Below are 22,272 nucleotides of genomic sequence, written 5' to 3'. Positions count from 1 at the left end.
GTAAATGGAGTAATTTGAGAGTATTGCGAAATCTCTGTTTTTTCCAACGCCTTTGTATCAAGCAATGTTATTATTCCCCCTGTTCCCGTTATGACGGACCAATCATAGCTAATCTCCAATCCTCTGTCCTGATTGGTTATGGGGCGGCCCCTACTACGTCCTCCGATTGGTTATGAGTCCGGCACTATCATGACTGCACACGCCGATGCTGTTGAACTGCAGGTGCTGGTTTCGGTGGGTGTCATCTTCATCCGGAACCAACACCTGCAGTTCAACAGCATCAACCTCACACTTCACAACCAGACAATAAACATCACCAAGCAGGCAACTTTTCTCGGCATCACCTTCCAAAACAACATGACCTGGACCAAACACATCAATAACCTGGAACACAAAGCACACACCCGTCTGAACCACCTCAAAGCCCTCTGTGCAAAGCATGGTGCATCAGCCTCACAATAACAAAAGTTTACCTTGCATACATCTGTCCACTGTTTGAATACTCCATCCCAGCTTGGATCACCCTCTCAGACCACCTACATCACCATTTACAGTTAATACAAAACAAAGCACCCAAACTGGCTCACAGACTCCCACCCTTCATCAGCAACCACTACATCCACTCCATATCAGGCATCCAGACCATCAAACAACGACACCAAGCAATAGCCCTGAAATTCCCATCATCTGCCACCAATAACCCTGCCCTCCGGAAAACAAGCACACACCACAGTCAACATCCCCCATCATTCATCATTCAACTCCAAATAGACCTCCACTCACTGAACCCTCCATAACACAGAAACCTCTGCCCGTCCACTGCTGCCTGAGCTCATACCACACATCATGCACACACACACATGCACGCATATACACAATACATTTAATACATGAAACATACATACATTAAGAAACACTTTTATTTCACTACTTCAGTTTGTTTTATTCTTTCTTTTTCCTTTCTTTTCTATCTTTTCCCCCTACTTTCTCCTTATTTATTCTTTACCTTTTTATTCATTTACCTCTTTATTTCTCTACTTCCTTATTTCTTATTATTTATTTTGGTGCCTTGGTCCACAGTATACTGTAGTCTCTTGAGTCCTTTTCCTCCCTCCACCTCCTTCCACCAGAGATAACAATGGACAGAAAAGGGTTAAAACACCCTGAGCTGTCCCACCAAGCTCAAGAACTACCTTAGCCTGCACACGTCGATCTGTGTTGGGGGGGCTAAGAGGAAATCTTGTTGGGAGGGGTAGTGTTGACATTTGAAGTTGCTCTCTCAGAACAGATGTTCTTTATAATTATTTTTAAAAAAATAAAGAAAATAGTAGAAATATAAACCAATTTCAAAAATGCCAGTAATAATAATTGGAAAATTTAATTCAGCATTTATTTACATTTTTTAAAGATGATGTTACAGCATTTCCAGGTGATGAGATCCCAAGTCTATAAAAAAAACTCTGTAAGTAGTAATAGATATAATACTTAATGACTTCTATTGTATACTAACTGGTTTGAATCACACTAAGTTTAACACATAAACCTAGCTAATATTATGGGTTCAATGCAATGAATATAAATAAAGAGAATAAGTTATACCATGCCTGGTCTTTTAATCAGCAGAGGTACCAACCTCTTCACTGCAGCTGCGTCTATTTTCCAAAGCTACTACATTACAATCATTATCCACACAGCGGGGAGACGGTTCATTGAATTACACGATGAATCCAAGTTTCAAAAACAGTTGAATGTCATTCACAGTAAGGTAGTATTTTCATGTCTGCCCTTTGTTTAGTCTTAGACAACAAAGGAAAGTAAGTGCACATGTCATAAGAGAACTGGGTCAGTAATGTGGACAAGAGCACCTGACAGACATTACAAAAGTCTAAACAGGGAACAATGCATCTGATGATGCAGTCAGTGCCCCATTTACAGACAATCAGTAGTTTGTACAAAGTGCTCATAAGCTGCAGACTCTCAGTCCGGACCAGGAGTGCTTTCCTCCCTTCTCTACTCTTCTGATTGGTTGTCTGCTGCCTTCTCCGGGGAGGATACCGACTGTGCTTCCTTGCATGGCGACACTGGTGAGGAGGGCTGTGGTGTCTCTGTTCTATCGCTCACTGCTTCCTCAGCCTCCTGTTCCCTCTGCTGCACAGAGGAGAGGTACTGCTCCAGCAGGCTGCAGTCTGCGCTGTCCACAGCAAAGGCATTATGAACAGGACTCAGTGCTCGAACCGTCTTCAGAGAGTCTGTTGCCCCGCTGCTCAAAAAGCTGTCGTCCTGCGCTGCCTGCTGATCGCCTGTTGATGGGAAGCCCGAGTCTGGGAAGGAGACGTCCGTGCTGGGTGGGTTCTCTGTGCTGGATGCAACAGGCGGGGCAGGTTCACATAGTCTAGGAGCTGAGATCTGAGGTGGGGTGACGGCCTGAGTTATGCTAGCCATCTGCTGTTCCATGGACTGTTTCCACTGCTGCATTGACTGGAGCTTTAAGAGGAGCACATGGAAGGTGTAAGTAATGAGGCAAAGATAATGACATATATTCAGGGGTGATTTAAAATGTACTTCAAACCCATAGATCAATATCATCATATAAAGAGCTTATCGTCGCATGAAAGCCATTTCTAGCCACACTTGACATTTACTCTTGCCTCAAGGACAGCTCTCTAAGTTTTTTTTGTGTTTTGGTTACCAAATACATGTTTAGACTCAGCAGCACTTTAAACTGAGTGCTAACTGGCAAATGATGCTGGCTACTTATCGTGATGTTGTCAGAATACCTCAGGGCCAGTGGCTCCTACTGAGACTTAAGAATCCTAAAAGTTCTATATGAAATATCTATTTAATTAGCTAAAGTTGTGGCAGGATGATTACATATGTTCCCTAGTGATCTAGGAAGAACATGTTGATGATTGATAACACGATGTCCTTCTTTGTTTTTACTATTGATATTGTTTGTTTCTGTATTATTATTATTTTTATTTTATATTATTTTTTGTTAGGTTCACTCTCTGTTGTACACTTTGCATAAATGTATTCATTTGCTTGTCTCTGTTTGTTTTACTGCATTTATCAAATGTTAAAATGAATAAAATTTGTCTTAAAAAAAATATATATCTATTTAATAACATTTTATTTTTTTTCTAAATAAAACAGTAAATAGGAACACCTCAGTTCTCCACAAGCCACATAAACATTATCAAACATAAACATACACATAAAACGTTGTTTTTCAATAGGTTCTGGCAATGTGGGAAAAATATTGTATCATTATTTTCCTATGGCAGGATCCCGAACTGGATTTCCTCACACTTCTTTTTCATGTTGTTTTTAAGACTATTCTGACCAGCAGACGACATTTTAAGAACAAAATAATTATTTTCCTGAGTTCAGAACATTTCTATGCACCACATTTTTCCCTTTTCTGCACAATTTCATAATTTTGATCTTGTCTTGTGTCCTCTTTTGTGTCTTCTGAACTTTTAGAGTTCATCAAGAAAATTTTCACATTATGATAAAAACATTAATTTGAAAACCTGTCAACTTTAAGAGTTCTTGTGTTGCCATCTTGCAGAATTCCCAGTAATTTGGCTTTTATCCCTCCTGTTATTTTGTGGGTCAATTTGACCCTTTTTTAAAGTCTATTTTAGGCAATATATGCCTTCCAAACCAGCTAAATACAACATAAAAATATGTGCAGCATGTGACAGAAGAGGAGTCGTGTTAATTTATCAACATCACTTCATAAAAAAAATAATAATAATAAAAATGTGAAATGAAATAAACAAAAATCTATGTCATGTAAAACTATTGTATTTATATCTAGGGCTTTCCAATGTATACAAAAAGTTTTAACATTAATTTTACTGAAAAATTAATGAGTTATCCTCATTGAGCCATGATCTGTGAGAATTAAAGAACTCCAATGGACTAAATCTTGATTTAAATGGTTAGTAATGGATTAATAATCAGTTTCAAAAAAATATGTATTGGGATTTTTTGGGGTTCTCACACTTTTGGATAATTGAATATGCCCTGGGTCAAATTGGGCCAGGAACATTATTGCTGTTACAGAGAAACAAACATATCAGGAGGGTTAAACAAGTAGTCCATATGAAGCTTTTTGAGATGTTTCTGGATTGACTTTAGTTTTTGTTTGTGCGCTTGAAAGAAACTGCAAATGTACAGATGATTCAAAAGGTGATTAATTTCTTTGCTATAAATAACACAATTTAATATGGAAGCTTGGGGCCATAAATTAATCAACCTTGGGCCGCAATTGGCCCTCGGGCCGTACTTTGGACATGACTGCATTAAATTGTTGGAAGTGTAGTCTTATTTAAGTGCTAGTATGGCTGAGTCTTGTTTATCGTCATGACTGAGTCAGGGTGAACAGACCTGTTTCCACAGAAACTTTACAGCCTCCTCTTGAACCAGCCTCTGTAACCGCTCCTCTTCATAATGCTGCTGCACCCTGTCAAACAGTCACATTACATGAGTCGTATGAATCCATGTGAAAGCTGGTAAACACATGTACATTCATATATAAAATCAGTGGTGAACTACAGCACAAATAATGCAAGAAGTTTTGAGGTACCTGTCCAATTTGTCAGACAAGAAGATGATGTGTTCTTGCATCCTACGCAGGCGGATTTCACTGCGCACCTCTCTGGCCATCGGGTGACAACAACGAATGTGCTGTCCCCTCCACCATGACTGTATTTTCACTGCTGCCCTTTCTGCCTCTGTCGTAGCTGACTGACTTGCTCCTGCAACATGTTTTTCCTGCTTTGGGGATTCTTTTACCTCTACTTTACAAAAGTCAGAGGATGTTTCATGATCACTTTGCAGTGTGCTAACTCTGAGCGCCAGAGATTCAGCTGTTTCAGCTGCACCACAAATAACTTCTCCTTCAGGACATCTCTCTTGCTTGTCAACTGGTGATTGATGTGCCTTTCTAGTGTTGTGCTTTTTGGGCTGTGCTGGCCTCTTTGGAGCCAGGGAGTCAGGTTCAAATGTCTCAGTCTCATCCTCGCTGTCAGAGTGGGTCGTTCGTGGATCCAGCTCGGATGTGAAGGGGAGAAAGGTGGACTGTGAGGAAAGCATGCTGCCATTTAGTTTGTCCTCATCCGTTAGCAGATCCTCCAAATACATGTGCTCCTCTCCGAGCCGGGGGCTGCGAGGTACCGGCAATGATGGGTGGGAAGAATCACAGCTAACCCAGGTATTAAACTGCACCACTGGCTCTGTGCAGAAGCAGAGAATGCAAACAGTTGAGATTATGAAAAGGAAAGCTCTGCAACACAGCTGTTATCTAGGAGATAAAATAAGCAAAACTGCCTCAGGGTGACAAAGCAGCCTCCTTACCCGTTTCCTGTACTGATGGCGTAGCCGCTGGTGCAGGTGAACTGATTTCCTTAAGCTCTCTGGCTCCACCCTGTGGCCCCTCATGTGATGGACTGTGCCTCTCCACATCCAGCTGAGTTGGGCGTGGTGGGCTGGGACATCCTCCTCTTGTCTCCTCTAACAGCTGCTTCTGGTGAAACCTTTGAAGACAAAAATGTCCATTAACACACCCCCCAGATGTTACACATCTTCTGCGGCAGCACTGCTAACTTTATGTGCATACCTCTGCTTGCTGAGGATCTTCTCCAGTTTGGCATCTTCTGCAGTCTCCAGGGCCGGTGATGACGTCAGAGGGCAAACAGTAGCCAGGTACTGAACTAGCTGAACATGCTGACCCGGTCGATATGATCGTCCTTTTCCTTGACTGTAGAGCCACTCTGCTTTGAGACTGTATCAATGACAATACATGAGAAGATCAATCGTCATGGTAGTAGCTAAACGATGTTTTAATTCTGCTAAAATTGGAAAAGATAAATTTCATGATCAGGGGCTCATCAGATGAATTTTATACCCACTGGAGGCCTGTACTTGATTATGTAGACTGCCTCCCTCCCAAGAAGCTGGCTCCATAGGCGATGGCCTGAATTCTGGCCCCCTTTTTACTCTTTACTTGTGTGCTGCTCGTCCCCCCCCCCCCCCCCCCCCCCCCCCCCCCCAATTAAAAAATTAAAAAAGAAATAAACTCACCCTTCTTTCTGCGACACAACGTAGCCATCCAGGACCTTTAAGCTCAGGCACCAACTCATGATGTAAGGCCGATAATCAAAACCCGGCAGCGAGGGGGTCGACATAACGCAAGGGTTGCTCATGATGGACAGCTGCTCCAGGTCATGCAGAGGTGCAAGGTACGACACCTACAGGGTGATCAGAAGTGAATCAAGCAATCATCATTAGTCTCTCCCTCGATTTGATTAAATGAATACCAGAGTTGCTTTATTAAGTGAGAGCAGGGAAATTACCTCATTAAGATCTCTAATTTCATTCTCTGCCAGGGAGAGGATGGATAAACGGGCAGGGAGGTGAGCAGGAACAGTACGGAGGGTTGTAATGCTGTTTCCATGAAGCAACAGTGTCTGCAAAATTGATTTTCAAAAATGAAACACAAAAACATTAAAGACACCCTCACACTGTGACTATACAGTCTTTCTGAAATTCACTATTTTTACCTCAGAGAATCCAGCACTCACCTTTAATGCCACTAGTTTAGTGAGATCACCGATAGTAGATATGTTATTGTCAGACAGATCCAGGTGTTGAAGGGAGACACAGTTGTTGAGTTGCTCAATGACCTGAGTTAAAAGTGTGTACATGCAACATATTAATCAACTGTACTGAGTTTTATCTGGGACATTTTTATTCATCCATGACTTGTGATGTGCCAGTAGAGAGCATGAGACTCACCTTGATATTGTTCCCAGATAGGTTGAGCCATTCAAGGTGTGGGAGGTCTCTCAGCCCTTCGATGTATCCAATACTATTATTGGGAAGATTGAGGACACTCAACTCTGTTAATCGAGACACGCCCATCATCCTCACCAGGCGGTTACTGGCAACAGAGAGCTATAGAGGAGAAGTCAAAATAAAAAAATGTGCTAAATAAAGGGATGTACAAGATGTAAGCACAGAGTTTGTGTAACTGTGCCTGCAAATAAGTGGATTGAAGAGGGACATGGTTTTAAAGGTTAACCTACCTGCTTAAGACCTGGGCTCCGTTCCAGATGGTCCAACTTCATTATGTGGTTACGGTCCAGGATGAGGGTGTGAGTGTCCTCAGAGCAAATGAAATTAGGATCCAGCTTCTGCATACCTTGGGCTGAAAGATCCATCACAGGACCTGTAGGAGCAAATCAAGTGGAGATTAAGATTTCTGAATTGCTGCTTGTTGAGATTGAAATGTGAGATTTACTCCTTTTGTGAGATTTTCTTTTTTGTTTGTAAGTTTGTTTCTGAATTAAACATTAAAATATTGCTTTGTTATAAAATAACATAATTACTTGCACAATGTTGACTATACGGTATAAATGAAGTAAAAGGGTAGGCAGGATAACCCTTGGCTTCAGCCTACACCTTTTTTGGTCAGCATGTGATTGACTAAAATATATGTGGATGTGTATGCATGTTTATATGTATGCATGAATGTACTTGTGTATGTATGCATGTGTATGTGTATGTATGCATGTCTATATATATTTTCTTGATGAATCCCTCAGTGATTGTTTTGTTTTTGCTTTATTTGTGCTCCTTTGTTGTGGAGGGAAGTATTTGTTATTGATGCAGACCAAAATAAACCTAATCTAATCTAAACAAACTATATCCCTAACAACTAACATTTTGCTAATCACTGTGGCTACATAAAACAGAAGATCTTAGGCCTATTTGGGGTAACTCATCCACTGCCACACTGATTTGTTTAAATTGGTCTTTCCAAGCCCTTCAAGTTCATTTAAGTGGGATGTCTATGAAGGTTCTCAGTCTTCCAGGTCATGGTATTTCAAAGCTTGATCCGAAAAGGTAACTGGACATTTGCCATTTCTACCAAGTCCAGCTGCCTTTTTTAGATTAGATTAGATTAGATTACATCCTACAATTAAGGTCATAAAAATTAGGAAAACCCCTATAAAGGGGGGTTGCTACAGTTTGTTATTTTAAGAGCTTACTAAAATTAAAAAGTTAGGTTTGATTTTGCAATCTACGAATTAATTGAATTGCTCTTACAACAAAAGAGTTCTTGGAGACATTCTTTGAGGCTCGTGGCTGTCTAAAACGTTGACCTGATGGGAGCAGTTCAAAATGGCAGTGCAAAGGTCACCTGTGATGTTCAGGACCTTCTTCCTACTGCTCTGTGCATATTTATCACTGAGTGGAACCTGTGGTTGCCCTATAATCTTGCTGGCTGTATTAACCACTCTAGTCAATTTACCTTTACATTTGACATCCAAATGCCCTTACCATGCGATCATATTAAAAAACTAAATCCTTTCCACCAGATTTTTGTACACCATTTCAAGGATTTTTTTGACAGATACCAAAGTCATTTAGCTTCCTGAGCAGGTGTAGCCTCTTCATTGCAATTTTAAAAACATAATCTGTGTTGTCTGTGAATTTAAGGTACCTGTCACTGTAGGTGCCTAAATATTTAAAACAACTGATCCTTTCCACAAGTTGTCCCATGATTGTAAGGGCATGAATCAAGAATATTATGTTTACATGTTATGACCATTTCTTTAGTTTTTTTTAATGTTTATGTCAAGAGCACTCAACAGACACCAATACTGGAGGGAAGTCACATTGGATCAAGCTTTCAATTAAAGTGAGATACTACTAAATTACCACCTTAAACCATTTGAGAAAGGAGGACTTTATAGAATAAGAGGAGGTAAAAGCAATGACTTTGACAAAGTAGGTGGTGTGAGCAACTTCTGGATCATTAGATTGAAATGTCTCCAACAATACAAAATAATCTAGTTTCGTTATTTTGAGTCTTTTTCCAGTTTCGTGCATTGGTTTAAGCTTTATACTCGACATGGTCTCAGGGAATCATTGCTGCGAACACTATTAAATCGAATGGTTCGCAGCCTGTGCATCAAAAGGGATATAACAAATACGGATAGAAACATTTTATGAGGAAAACCGTGGGATGTTAATATCCTTTATGTTAGTAATGCAAGCTAATAGCGGTACTCTGATGTGATGCATGCTAAGTTAGCTAGCAGTTAACTAGTAATACACACACTACCACTACTACAAACACAACCCCACACTGTCTCTCACACCATAACAAACCAGAGCCACGTACCATCATGTTTATCAGACTGTAGATCTGATACTCCCATCCTGACGCCTCAGACTGATCGGCACGCTAGCTTGTAACTATATTAGCTGCAGACTGTAGTGTGAAAGATAAGAAGTGTCCGTCGCTTGTCAAACGGCTGAGACGACGAGTTTCTGGGAAATGTAGTCCAAACAGTTTGTCTCGTTCATTGCGATAGCTGGTGCTTGAGGGTGGAAAAACTACACTTCTCTTTGTTGATTTTCTCTAAACAGGTTGCTGTATTATGGAATCAAATGAGCTAATAATAAGAAACTAAAACATTTAAAAATGTTGATTATCTTAAAATGTATATTTCGGTTTTCTCAGCCATCCACACTTCTTCGTCGTTGTATTAATAAAACAGAGAGCGTTACTTTGCCGCTTTTTAGTATGCTCACTAGGCAACCACCCGGCTCCTACGCATAGCACCTACGTCATCCGTGTAGTGATTCGGCAAAGCATTCATTTGATATATATTTTTGGAAGAAGCAAAAATAACTTTAAAATTTCATTTGTTCGTCAAACCTCGAAGAAAAATTCAAGCGACCAAAAAAAAAAAAAGTTTAATGATTAATAAATTACGATTTCTTCTCCCCCATTTCAGCTTCCGCTTCCGACATCGTTCTTTCCGGTTTTGTGCCCTCTCGTAGCCATCATGAAGTGAGTGTACAGAAAATCATCAAATGCCATCTAAACACTTAAATAACTGTTCTTACAATATTTATCACATGAGGAGTAAATGTGTATTACCTTCTTTTAGTGATGCCTTGTATTTGTCATTTTCAGGGTCGAGTTGTGCAGTTTCAGTGGGTATAAAATATACCCCGGCCATGGCCGCCGATACGCCAGGATAGACGGAAAGGTAAAAGAGAATCCACCTCAAACCGGCTGCCGGTTGCCCTTTCTCCTACACGACACAGATAACATTACCCGGTTGGGTGTTTTTAGTTGTCATTCCATTAAATACGTGTCTGCTTCTTAATCACTCAGGTGTAGGCCTAGCTACTTCAGCTGAACCGTTGGAACCGGCTAACGCTAGCCTCTAGCTTTGACTACTAGCATCTCTGTAGCAATCAAACAAAATACAATCCTTTAAGTGTTCTGCCCCTTAGAGGCACCGCTGTGTTCTGCTGTCACTCGTGTATCTGTTAAGTAGGCAGACATTGTTGTCATAAACTCTGGCAGGTTTCCCTGGATTAACTTTGACTGTTTACAAACTTGTTCTACATGTATATTGTGATACTTAGTCCTGAACCATGCTGTTGACAAATGGTCTCAAATTGCAAAGTGACAATGTAAGGTTATGAGTGACTGATACCACAATTTATCTCGCACAAGATAGTATACATGTGTTAAAGTGTTTATCATTGATTAGTATATTGGTACAAGAAACTTAATTGTTTAAATCTTGACAGCAAAATTCTGCACACTACTCTTGCTTAGTATCACCATTTATTCGGAAAAATGTATTATGCAGATCAAGAGTAGTGTGCAGGATTTCAAGACACGTGTTTTACATCCTGTGTACGTACATTATGAGAAAGTTGGATGTGTAACTACCATTAAACAATGACACAGATAAGATATGTTCTAAATCAGAGGCGTCAAACTATTTTCAGTTCGGGGGCATAATAACCTATAAATGTTGATAAGTCGAAATGTTTTCTTTGTTTTAGTTCAAAAAAGTACATGTACATTCTGTAAATGTTCACATTTAATGAACCATCTATCTACAAAAACAGCTGTTGTATTTTTTGCCATGATGAGTCTCATAGTGGGGCAGAGTATTTTACTCTTTAAGCCCTGAAACCTGCTGCGTGCACACCAAACACACAGTTTACCCATTCACCTGACACAGAGTGTAATGTTAACAGCAAAAGAACAGATAGATTATTATAATAAAGAATGTAAAGTTGATTATTTTGGACCCCTCAGCTCCATCAGGAACTGTTTACTTGCTGGACAGTGTTGTATGCAGAGGTGTAGTGTTAGTAGTTAGTGGATCATCTTATAGTGCTCTAAAAAGTATTTATGAATCTCAACCGGATTATGCAATAAGCAAGTAATCTATTTTCTTACTTTGAGAGAAAAAAAAGTCTGGAATAAAAGTGCCGTTCAGGTGCGCTCCGCCAGCACTATGATTATATGTGACCCCCAGAGGACAAATTTGAAATAGTAGTTACTTTTATTTAAAAAAAATTTAATGTCTTCTCTGTCATTTTTTCGCTTTGCAAAGTTGTTCCATGGGCCGGATTGGAACCTCTGGCGGGCCGGTTTTGGCCCGCAACCGCATTTTTGACACCCCTGTTCTATGCCCTTGCCAACCAGCTTTCTCTTGATGTCCTCTCCAGGTGTTTCAGTTTTTGAACGCCAAATGCGAGTCTGCCTTCCTGGCCAAGAGAAATCCCAGACAGATCAACTGGACCGTGCTGTACAGGCGTAAGCACAAGAAGGGCCAGTCTGTAAGTACACAGCTTTTTGTCTTTGCCCACACTGATCAGTCCACTTGAGTCCTCTGTACGAAACCTTTTCATTTGTTTATCATGAATATTTTTTTTTTGATGTCCCCATCTATTCCATGTATTAATTTGGCTGCAAGTGAATGGTGTGCACAGTGTTAGTCTGTGTTATGTGTTGTTGCTGGTCTACGTTTTGCAGACACAGCAGCAGCACTCACTCCACACCTGCAGCCATAGAACAATAGGAGATCATAGTACTGGCTCTTGACGTCTTTGTTGACATCTCACCATTGGCCAGCCTCCAAATTCTCCGACAATACAGCATTTTCAATTTGAGTTCCACAAGGCTAACAAATGTAAAAAGGAACGACAAATGTGTGAAGGGATAGTGCCGAGCGATGTAACACCCAAAGTCTTTTGCATATGACTTTTACCACAATGATTATGATGTGAATGTCTCCGTGCTTCTTTTACATCCTTCTGATCTAAACATGTTATAGGAAATGTGACCATGTTGTGATTTTTGGCTTTCAACTAACTGAGCTCTTTTCTGTGTATGGTCCTAACAGGAAGAGGTGACAAAGAAGCGTACCCGCCGTGCAGTTAAGTTCCAGAGGGCCATCACTGGGGCCTCCCTGGCTGAGATCATGGCCAAGAGGAACCAGAAGCCTGAGGTCCGTAAGGCCCAGAGGGAGCAGGCCATCAGGTGAGGATACAAACTGTTCTTTAAGTTTTTGGTCTCACTGTCAGGTTCTTTACATGCTTACATCAGGCTGATTAACATTGTATGTTAATGAGTTGTAGCTGTAGTGGGAAAGACATTTGGCACTTAGGATTAGAATTTTGAGTGTTGAATTTAGCTGCGATCTCGTTTGTAATAGGGGACAACTAACTTGCAAAGAGTCCAACCATGCAATCTTATTTCAACAAGAAATGTGGTCTAGATTTAACTGCTTGCAAGTCTTCCTACATCAAAGTGATGATGAGGGCTTCAGTGGTTTTAGAACCTTTGAATATCTCTAACAGCTTTCTGAAATGTGCACCACTTTAAATCTGCATGTATCCCGATTCTTTCAATAAATAAAAAATGTATGGAAATTACATTTTCAGCAAAACTGCGTCTTCCCCTGCAGACAATTTGATTCCACAATATAAGACTTGAGATTGCAACAAAATTAATAAGTTCTTCAATCATTGGTCTGAGTTGTGCTGATTTTCTTTTCTAACTTCATCCTCAGAGCCGCCAAGGAGGCCAAGAAGGCGAAGCAGGCAGCCAAGAAGCCAGCTGCCCCAAGTGCAAAGGTGAGGTTTCCAGTTGTGCAGAAATCACTGTTGATATTATTTCCTTGCATTGGTAGAAAATATGACATATTTAGTAAGTATGTTAACAAGAATATTATATTTGAATGTTACTTTTGATGCTGTTTGGCAATGCAAACATTTTTTTTCCCCAAATACAAAAGACGGAATTGTCAACGTCAACGCAGCTAATTTTGTAGCAACTGTTATGCCTAATTATTTAAGAGGCTTCAATGTAAATATGAATCTAATTTGGTGTGTTCTTTTGTTTCTCCCTTTTATAGTCTGCCACCAAGACTGCACAGAAACCCAAAATCGCCAAGCCCATGAAAATCAGCGCACCCCGCGTTGGTGGAAAACGCTAAACCTGACTCGTTTATGGTTGTGAATAAAATTTTGTGGCTAAACGTAATTTTTCTTTCTTTCACTTATTTTTGTGTTTTTATCCAGATTTACAATTTTAGCTGGAGTCGTACAGCCATTCTATTTAAGTCATTCAGAATCTTCTGAATCTTCAAAAGCTGTATGTTGACCAGTATGTTCCAGCAAAGTCAGATTTTTAATACAAAGGCATACAAAAATCGGAAGTTCAAGACATGATTTGGGATTATGACTGGTCAGTTTTTCAACTTTGTTTGGCATCAGGAACACTTCAGTCGGTTAGGGCAAACCATACAGTCAATGGGATGTACTAACAGAAAATAATTGATAGACTGTCAGGATGTTATTTTGTTCAATCGGCCATATGGAGTCTGAGATGATGTGAGTGTTTTGACTGCTGTCCAAGCGTTTCTGTGGAAGTTGGAAACTGGAATTCTTAGCACTTAGGTGCAGACTGCGAGCAGCAAGAGGAAAAGTTTCAGGATGTCTGATCTCTCCTGACCAAAGACGGTGTTGATGATAGCAACAGTGGCTCTTACTGTGATGTAACCAGAGGCATAATTTGAACTTTCCAAATCCTCCTGCATTACTGTTGACTCTTGAAACTTCAAAGTGACAGCGGGCACAATGTTGAACTGACACCTAAACTGTGGTGGAATGACAAATGGGCACACATTTTGGTTCCGGAAGTACCAGAAGTCACATACACATGAATGGGGAAAAAGCCGATCTTTACAGCAGAAATAAACATGTTTACAGCCTGGTACAAAAGACGAGTGTAGTCTGGATAGCTCATTTCTTGATCGGCTCACACTGTGAAGGGGGTGAATTTTTTTCATAACGCAGCAATTTTGATGATATTAAGATTACAAGTTTTCCATTATGAGAGGCACAGCTGACTTGATTGACAGGCGGGAACACTTTAGCTGTTGGCTAGGAGGCTCAAAGCCCACCTCCTTACATCACACTACCTCAACTGAAATTAGGTTGAGTTCAGCATATCCAATATTGCTCCTGCCAACGATTGGCTTCAAAACAGCGCTTCAGAAACAGATGGGTGACCTCACAGATACTACGTCTATTATTTATACAGTCTATGATGAAAACAGAAGAAAAACAAAGGCCTTTGGGACTTTTAATTAGAAATGGATTGCAGTTTTCATTTGAAAGATTGGATTAAAGAAGAACAAAGTGTCAAAATGATCATTTATTAAATTGGTCTTGATCGCTACAAAAGGGACATCTTGCTGATTTGGTTATACACTGATATAGCTGACGGTCTTAGAAAGGAGATATTTAAATTTTCAGGTACAACAGGCTAACACATCTCTTCTACAACTACTAGTACTGTCTCATTTGGGTGAGGCTCCCAGAACAGAAGCAGCATCACATTTATCTCCTACTGCTTTTTATCTGTAAAAAACAAGATTTCCATTCTTAAAACGAACTGTAGGTGTCAAACAGGATTTATTAGTTTAACATGTCCATTACATAGCCACAGAGCCATAATGATCAACCTTAAAAGTGCCATTTGTACAAACAGTCAGCAGATCAAGAAACATTTTGCAGTGATGACACCATTTATTGCTAAAACAGTCTGGGGATTATGACGTCTAAGTGGAGCAGGAATAATAAAGAAGTACTCTAATCTGGAGTAAATATAAAACACCTTCCTAGGAACAAAGAGGTGAAATGTTGATGATGATGAACTGTTAGCATGTCACTACCAGTGTAACAATCAATAAAATACTGCACACATTAATAAGTGATATCTGAGTAAGTGAACCTGATAAGAGCAAAGAATTTATATTTGAATAAAGTTTTCACTACATGAGATTTTTTTTTTTTTAACCACATGGTTCATAAATTATGGTTTGCACTCACACACGTTAAAAAGAATTAAAGCCTTAGGATGGAAGGAATCATTACATGGTAATCAATAATGATTTAATAATCACTGAGGTACAGATGTCGTGACTGATACCAAATTATAAATAAGTAAAAATAAATGTGATGACATCCTTTCTATATTTCATTTGGAAACATTCCTCAAACCACGTTCAACACAAGTCAGAGCGTTACATGGATGTATGATTTTGGAAGATTATAGCATGAGGTATTGATTGCTACACCTGAAAATGATGATGGAAAAAGCAACAAAACTTTCCCAACTAGTGCACGAGATATAAAGCATGAACTTAAATTAAAGAATGTACAATCATACAGCTCGTTAAACAAGTTGTACTTGTGCGTTGATGACCTCCATTCGTGACTATGTGTTGACTACAGTTAAAAAAAATGTCCTCTCTTCTTCTTCTTCTTTTTTGAAACGCCCTGAGGAAATTTGAAACTTAAGGGAAAGTGCACATTTCCAACAGGGACGACAGGCTTAATGTGGTAGAGTAATGGTTATGGCATGGATGTTATGGAGACAGCATGGGATGATGTGGAGATGACAAGAGGGGGCAGGTTTGCGTGCCCAGAGTGAAGTCTCCCTTTCAGTCCACTGCAGGAAGTGGAGCGTTGGCAACAGAGGGTTCTCACGATTCTGCGGCCGCTTTGGCCAGAGCCTTCTGATCCTGTTGGTGCCTGGAAGAGAAGAGAAGATGATAAAGAAGATGTTACTAAAGTTAGAGTGAAATAAAAAATACACTCCACATGAGCTGCACAAGTATTTTGATCATTTTAATCAAACCCACTTCAGGAACAGAAGCTCATATTCTAAAGAACCGACCCCACAGGCCACCTAGGGTTTAAATGTGACCGTTTACATTTTTGGTAAACTTAAAGCTCCTGTGAGGATTTTTTTAGCTCATTATGAAACAGACTGAAATAAATACTGATGTTTCTTTATGAGCTACAAAACTAAAAAACGACCAGCAACACAGAGATTGATTATTTCTGTACAACTGTTTTAAATGCCTGATAACGCTGCTGGGGGTAGGTGTCAGACCAAGTATTCAACGGCACACCACTTTAACTGCCTTTTCTTTAGTACGTTCCATGGCAAAGATTCTTAAAGGGTGATATATTTGGCTATTTAAAGTAGGAATGGGTACGAGTACTCGGGTACTCGCCATTGACCCCATTATTCGAGTAGCATTCTGTTACTTGCGCACCTGGCAATTTTACTTGAACTCATACAGCGTTACATGTGTGAACATGTGCTTTTTCTTTTTCACCTAACTGAATATACTAGGTAGGAAAATAATTAACGGGATATAAACGTAGGACAAGCTTCAGCTTGTTTAGAACACACCAAACCAGATTTCAGCAAAAACAACTGGTTTACGGCAGCTACGGCAACTCTCTAGGAACATATTATTACACCGAAAGCAAAAGCACAACAAATACAGAACCGCCTGTGACACCTGCGGCATGTCAGTTAAAAAAAGTGATGACTGGAAGTACTTAGAAAAAAACGATGTAGTTAATGTGCAGTGCAAGATATGTGGCGTTACACTTACATACCATAGAGATACTAGTTCAATGCTTTACACATGCGCTTAAAGCACAGGGAGAAAACAGCGGAGACAGATAACAGGCAGTCTCGCATCACGTCTTTTGCTCGCCCTGTTAGCACACGTCGTTGTGATGAAACCAGAGTGGAAAAGATTAGCCTGCTAATAACCAAAATTGACTTTTATTTATGTATTTTTGTTTAAAGTTAAAAAAAATAATAATTGCGAGTACTCGAGTAGTCGTTCATTAGGTAATTTGAGTAATCGAGTACAATGATTACTGTAAATTCCCATCCCTAATTTAAAGAATTATGACTATTTAAAAGAACAATTTTCAAACGTACGGGACAAAATCAGTAAAGAAACAACATTGTCAACAGGGAGCGGCAAATCAGACATCAACCGAAAGTTACTAACAGGAGCTTTAATAAAGAACCAGGACAATTCAATAGTTTCTTCTCTAGTCTTTCACGGTCTCATTTTACAGTTAAATCCATCCAACCATAGGATACAGTTTATGTGAACATTTATATATAAAAATAAGAGGTATAAAACTTTGCAAATGAAATAACACTTATAATTTCTAATGTCAGTCGATAGAAAGTCATCCAATCAGGTCAAAGTGTAAGGGTTGACATCAGCTGTAGTAGCAGATAATGCTAATCATTGCCGGATTTTGTCGCACTATAAAAGCGCTAAATGAAACAAAATGGTAACAAGAACCAATATGTATCACCAATCATAAATAACAAACATTTTATTTCTTATTTTTGGTGTGTTAAAAAATTATCTTGTACCCATTTGTGTTTCAGTTGTTAAAGTGTGAGTCACATCCCTGGGTTTTGTCTCGCAGGCTGCATTCAGGTTTTATCACAGCGTGGTCAAAAGTTTGGTTTGGCAAACATCCATCTGCTCATTCATTCACTGACAGCTGCTTTGTTTGTGTCCCATGTAACAGTGTCAAAGTCAGTCATTGACTTTTACTCTTTGGTCAGTCAGTCATTGACATTCAAGAAAAAAAAAAGGTGCACATGAAAACTACTGTATATCAAACATTTACTACCACCCTCACTGTCTCACCTACGATGAGTTTAGTTTAACATTAACCTCCAGCTATAATTCCTAATCAGTAATGAGACAGAAAATCACATTTATCAGAAATCACTTATTCTAATGAATCAATTAGATGATCCTCATTGAGATAATGAGACATTCATTGAATGGCAATCGTTAAGTGATCCTGTTAATTAACTACAAACCTCCAGATCCTGTAGAGCTGTGAGGCTCCTGCGCCACCCAGAAAGAAATTGACACAAAACAGGTTCCAGTTCTTTGGGATGATGACCAACGAGTATCTGGACCAGATCAGACCTGGTGTGAAAAGACAGAAGATTAGAGAGTGAAGGTTATGGCTAGTGATGGTAAACAAACTGCTGATGATCATGAGAACAGAGTCTATGTTTTGGCAGAAGAGACACAGATAAGATTTGTTTAGAGACACACACTGCGACTTCAAACAGCGAAACATCAGACCACCTTTCACACAGATTGCTGAGACTCTCTCTGAACATGCTGGACTTTAATAATTATTTAGATGGCGCCGAGAATTCAGGGCCGATATAAGACATAAATTACCAACACGATTCGAAAAAAGACAAGTCAAATCAGACAACAGTTTTTGAATCCAGTTCTATTTTCCGGAGTCTCTGTTTAAAAATGAAGTAACAGTGTAGAATAAACTGAGATAATTTCCCTAATTAACACTCCCTATAGAGTCCATATTGAAATCTCACCTGTGGCTGTCAGCACTGCAGACTGGGAGGTACTGAGTTTTTCTGCTGGACGAGTCATATCAGCCAAACCAGCTCCAACCAGACCCTGTAGAGCAAAAGAGGTCATGTTTACTGTAACTGCAGTTCATTTTTATACTGTATTTACTGTATGAAAAAGTTGCAGGAAAGGGGCTGCATGGAGATTGTAATAAAGGTCACAGCAAAGAAAAAAGGGTAGAAACACTAACACTTGGTATGACTTAAGAAAAGAATGAACTGTTAGAAAAAACACTCACCCATTTGAACATGGGGGCCCAGAAGAAAACTGTTTTGGGACCTGGAAGAAAAGCAGCAGAGAAAGTATTAGACAGTGTTTTATAATTAGGGTGTCAAAGTTTCTCATTCAGAAGAAGTAATATGTCTGCTGGGATTTCCTAACGGGAGCAAAGATGAAACCTCAATCCAAACGATCGAGTCTGAGGAGCTGTGTCGCAAAGTGTGTCCAAATGTGCTGCAACCAGACTCACAGAACTTCAGTGGCTCTGTATGGTTTGATTTAAAAAAACAAACATGCACATTTTAATGTTTTTGTTGACATTAAAGCTCCTGGGGTGCCAGTTTGGCCTGGCGTTCAAGTCATGCGCCTATGTACAGACTACAGAGGCTATAGTGATCGAAGCACAGCCCAACCTGTCTCCCCCACTCTCTTTCAGTTTCCAACTCCATCCACTTTCCCTTCATCTAAAGCCCAGTTTCCACCAAGCGGTTCAGTTCAGTTTCGGTACGTCTCGGTACGGCACGCATTTTGTGGCATTTCCATTGACTAAAACTGGGACAAGTCCCCAAATTACCTAGCTGTACCGTCCCACTTTTTGGTAACCCTCTGTTGGGGTGCCAGACATACCGATCCGACCCCAGAAGGTGGAGCCAGAAACACTGCAGTCCATTGATTGGTTGAAAGAATCATCACTTCCCGTGCGACAGTGGTAATAAAGAACAACACATAACCCCGCCATGTTTAAATCTCCAGTGGACTTCGGGAAGTCGACCGCGGAGGTGCAGACTTTGCTTGTGTTTTTCTTCTTCGTTGCATTTATTAGCGGGGTACACTGTGTCGCACTGCCATGGCGTCACGCTATTACGTAGCTGACGCGGCTATTAACATCCGGTTTACACGCTGCCCACCAAGTAGGGCACTGTTGGCTGTGGAAAGGCAAACAAGATCAGGCGTTACCGATCCGAACCGTACCAAACTGTACTGGGGCAGCTGTGGCTCAGTGGGTCGAGTCGGTTGTCTCTCAATCGGATGGTTGGCGGTTCGATCCCAGCTCCGGCAGTCACGTGCCGTGTGATTTTTTCTGTTGTTCAGAGGTGTGTGAATGTGAACGAATGAGATTAGCTAACACTATTGGTCCCTTACTGTAGCAGCCTCTACCATCAGTGAATGAATGGGTATGAATGGGTAATTATGACGAGTAGTGTAAAAGCGCTTTGAGTTGTCCGAAAGACTAGAAAAGCACTATACAAGTACAAGTCCATTTACCATTTACTGATCCATACCAGACCGCTTGGTGGAAACGAGCCATGAGTAAAGACATAAAAAGACAACAAAACAACATTAAAGCTCCTGTGAAGAACTTTCTGTTTGTTTGAAATGTGGTTTGGATGTTTTTTCTTTTAAAAAGCTGCAAAGCAATGACACTGAATATATTATCTATGTCACTGATGTTTTAAAACCAGACCTTGACAACATGAGCATGTTTTATCAGTTCATATGACATATTCTAGCTCGTCTTTACTGATGCTCTCTCACACAGACAGTGTATCTGCTGACCCGACTTATCTAGTTCGTAAAAAGATAAGATGTAAAACCAGACCATCCAGCAGGAGCCTCACTTTGACTTGTGCAAAGGGAAGAAACATGTGCAGGTCAGGCTCATAACAAAGCTGCTGATCTGGAACCAGCTTTCCTCACAATCCCGCCCAGTGCTGTAGGCCAAACTAAGAGTGGGACTTCAGTCACTGCAAATCATCATGGAGGGAGTTGCCTTTTTGTTACCTCCCCCTTCATACCTGGTCAGAAAGTTGTCCTTGACAAACAGAGTTCCAGTTTTCTCACACAGACAAAACATGAGATCAGACTGTCCCTGGTGACGCCAAAGACTCTTTAATCTCAGTCCCCTCTAGTTAATATCAGCGTCAAAGAGAGCACAGTGTGTGCAAGATGTACTTATTCAACAGGAGACACATGTTCAGCTTATGAGGTGATCTGATCTGAGAATAACACTGTTGTATTTAATGCGGTTGGTTTGGATTATAATGGAAGGTTGTTTCTGCTTTATATGGTCTGCCATCTTTTAGAGAGGGTGAGTTGCCAAAATAAGCCTTCATGAAGGCAGGTGTGTAGCAGAGATGTTGAAGTGCACTGACCTCGCAGTAGAACTAGAGTTTACACCAGTGCTCAACCTAAACTGTGACAAATTCAACAATGTTGTTTTGAACACAAATAAGTAAGTATAGACACCAGACCAGACATTGGCTTTAACCAGACTACGATTTTAGACAATTTCCTCCTTACCTCCATTTTTCATTACAAAGTCAGAGCTTGTAATTAGTTGATTATTTTTGGTGCTTTTCAACGAGTAGAAATATTAAAAACAGACTACTAAAATTCATATGAATAATTAAAGGATGCAGTCCTCATAATGTATATCATTTTCCATCCACTGCGTGGTTTCAAGTTATTTAAGGAATTATGATTTGGACTTGATTATTGCTCGTGCCTGAAAAGTTAAGATGTTTTATGGCAGTACCTTTGAACTCCTCTGAAACAGAGCTTTTAACCGTTTTTAGCACTTTTCCTGTCATACTCTCAGCTCTTCTTCATAGTCTGCACGGCTTAGCAGGTGTGATCCCAGCAGATCAGGGTCTCCCACAGCAACACTGGCAACAATAAAGCCATGACTTACCTCTCAGAAACCAAAGAACAGATGGGAGCACTAGAGGTTAGTGCATCTACCTCACTCCAACCTCGTCTAACAGCTGACAAATCCCAAACAAACCCCACTCCGATAACTAGAACCCTGTTGGTGAGCTGTGCATTCATTACCTGCCGGGTGGTTGTACAGAGGTTTCAGCTTGGCGGGCAGCAGATGCTCGATCTTGTCCAGGATCCTGTGGTAGGACGCTCTCAGCGCAGCCATGACTGTAAAGTCTCAGATGGAAAATAAGACACTGAGCAGAACTTGAAGCTAGCTCGCTGAATGCTTAGCTAGCTGTGGGAGTTTGAAAAGTCAGAGAATATATAAAGCCTAAATGATCAAACAAATACAGCACAGGAAGTTAAAGCGATATGAGAGGATGCTGCCGTCCTACTGTCGACCTTCCACCGGTACCGATATGACCATGCTAGCTCTGCTAGCTTTACAGTAGCATCTGTATGACCGACTCGACGAGGTGACTTTCCGTGCAGTGCAACCTACCGTGTGATGGGCGGGGTTACAGCCTTTCTCAAACCCTATTGGCTCTCCTGGTCAGAACTGCGTTACGATTGGTCAAGATAAGACTTTTACTTTTTCTGTCCGGCGTATCCGAACTGGGCGGAGATGTATCGTTCTATCTTTAAAACTTATACTAATACTGGAAACATTCAGGTTTTATTAGTTTTCAACACAAAAGAAACATAA

At 40.3% G+C, this 22,272-nt stretch overlaps 3 protein-coding genes and 1 non-coding gene across 5 annotated transcripts; 2 read left to right on the top strand and 2 right to left on the bottom strand.

Moving 5' to 3' along the window:
* Positions 1–1,589: 1,589 nt before the first annotated feature.
* Positions 1,590–10,333, bottom strand: cep97 (centrosomal protein 97). Of its 2 annotated transcripts, none has more exons than XM_034693811.1 (11): positions 9,965–10,333; positions 7,095–7,237; positions 6,805–6,963; positions 6,591–6,692; positions 6,363–6,476; positions 6,091–6,257; positions 5,627–5,791; positions 5,365–5,543; positions 4,595–5,243; positions 4,396–4,471; positions 1,590–2,484 (listed from the first exon to the last, which is right to left on the bottom strand). In XM_034693811.1, the coding sequence occupies exons 1-11, from the start codon at positions 10,044–10,046 to the stop codon at positions 2,011–2,013; spliced, it is 2,310 nt and encodes a 769-aa protein (XP_034549702.1). In that variant the 5' UTR covers positions 10,047–10,333; the 3' UTR covers positions 1,590–2,010. The 2 variants fall into 2 exon arrangements, with proteins under 2 accessions (XP_034549702.1, XP_034549703.1); XM_034693812.1 differs by lacking the exon at positions 9,965–10,333 and adding an exon at positions 9,200–9,633.
* On the top strand, positions 9,759–13,384 carry rpl24 (ribosomal protein L24). The gene is made up of 6 exons (XM_034693813.1): positions 9,759–9,874; positions 10,001–10,076; positions 11,566–11,676; positions 12,243–12,379; positions 12,912–12,975; positions 13,257–13,384. The coding sequence occupies exons 1-6, from the start codon at positions 9,870–9,872 to the stop codon at positions 13,335–13,337; spliced, it is 474 nt and encodes a 157-aa protein (XP_034549704.1). The 5' UTR covers positions 9,759–9,869; the 3' UTR covers positions 13,338–13,384.
* On the top strand, positions 11,812–11,992 carry LOC117820835. The gene has a single exon (XR_004632855.1). It is a non-coding gene; the product is annotated as a small nucleolar RNA SNORA23 (small nucleolar RNA).
* Positions 13,385–14,801: 1,417 nt separating the features above from the next.
* Positions 14,802–22,067, bottom strand: mpc2b (mitochondrial pyruvate carrier 2b). Its single transcript, XM_034694172.1, has 5 exons — positions 21,696–22,067; positions 18,883–18,923; positions 18,608–18,692; positions 18,074–18,185; positions 14,802–15,942 (listed from the first exon to the last, which is right to left on the bottom strand). Exons 1-5 carry the CDS (start codon positions 21,787–21,789, stop codon positions 15,894–15,896), a joined length of 381 nt encoding a protein of 126 aa, XP_034550063.1. The 5' UTR covers positions 21,790–22,067; the 3' UTR covers positions 14,802–15,893.
* Between the last annotated feature and the right edge of the window lie 205 nt (positions 22,068–22,272).

Source organism: Notolabrus celidotus, chromosome 10, assembly GCF_009762535.1.
Source record: "Notolabrus celidotus isolate fNotCel1 chromosome 10, fNotCel1.pri, whole genome shotgun sequence".
Lineage (NCBI taxonomy): Eukaryota > Metazoa > Chordata > Actinopteri > Labriformes > Labridae > Notolabrus > Notolabrus celidotus.
The sequence above is the reverse complement of the archived record's forward strand: the minus strand, read 5'-3'. Positions and strand labels throughout refer to the sequence as shown.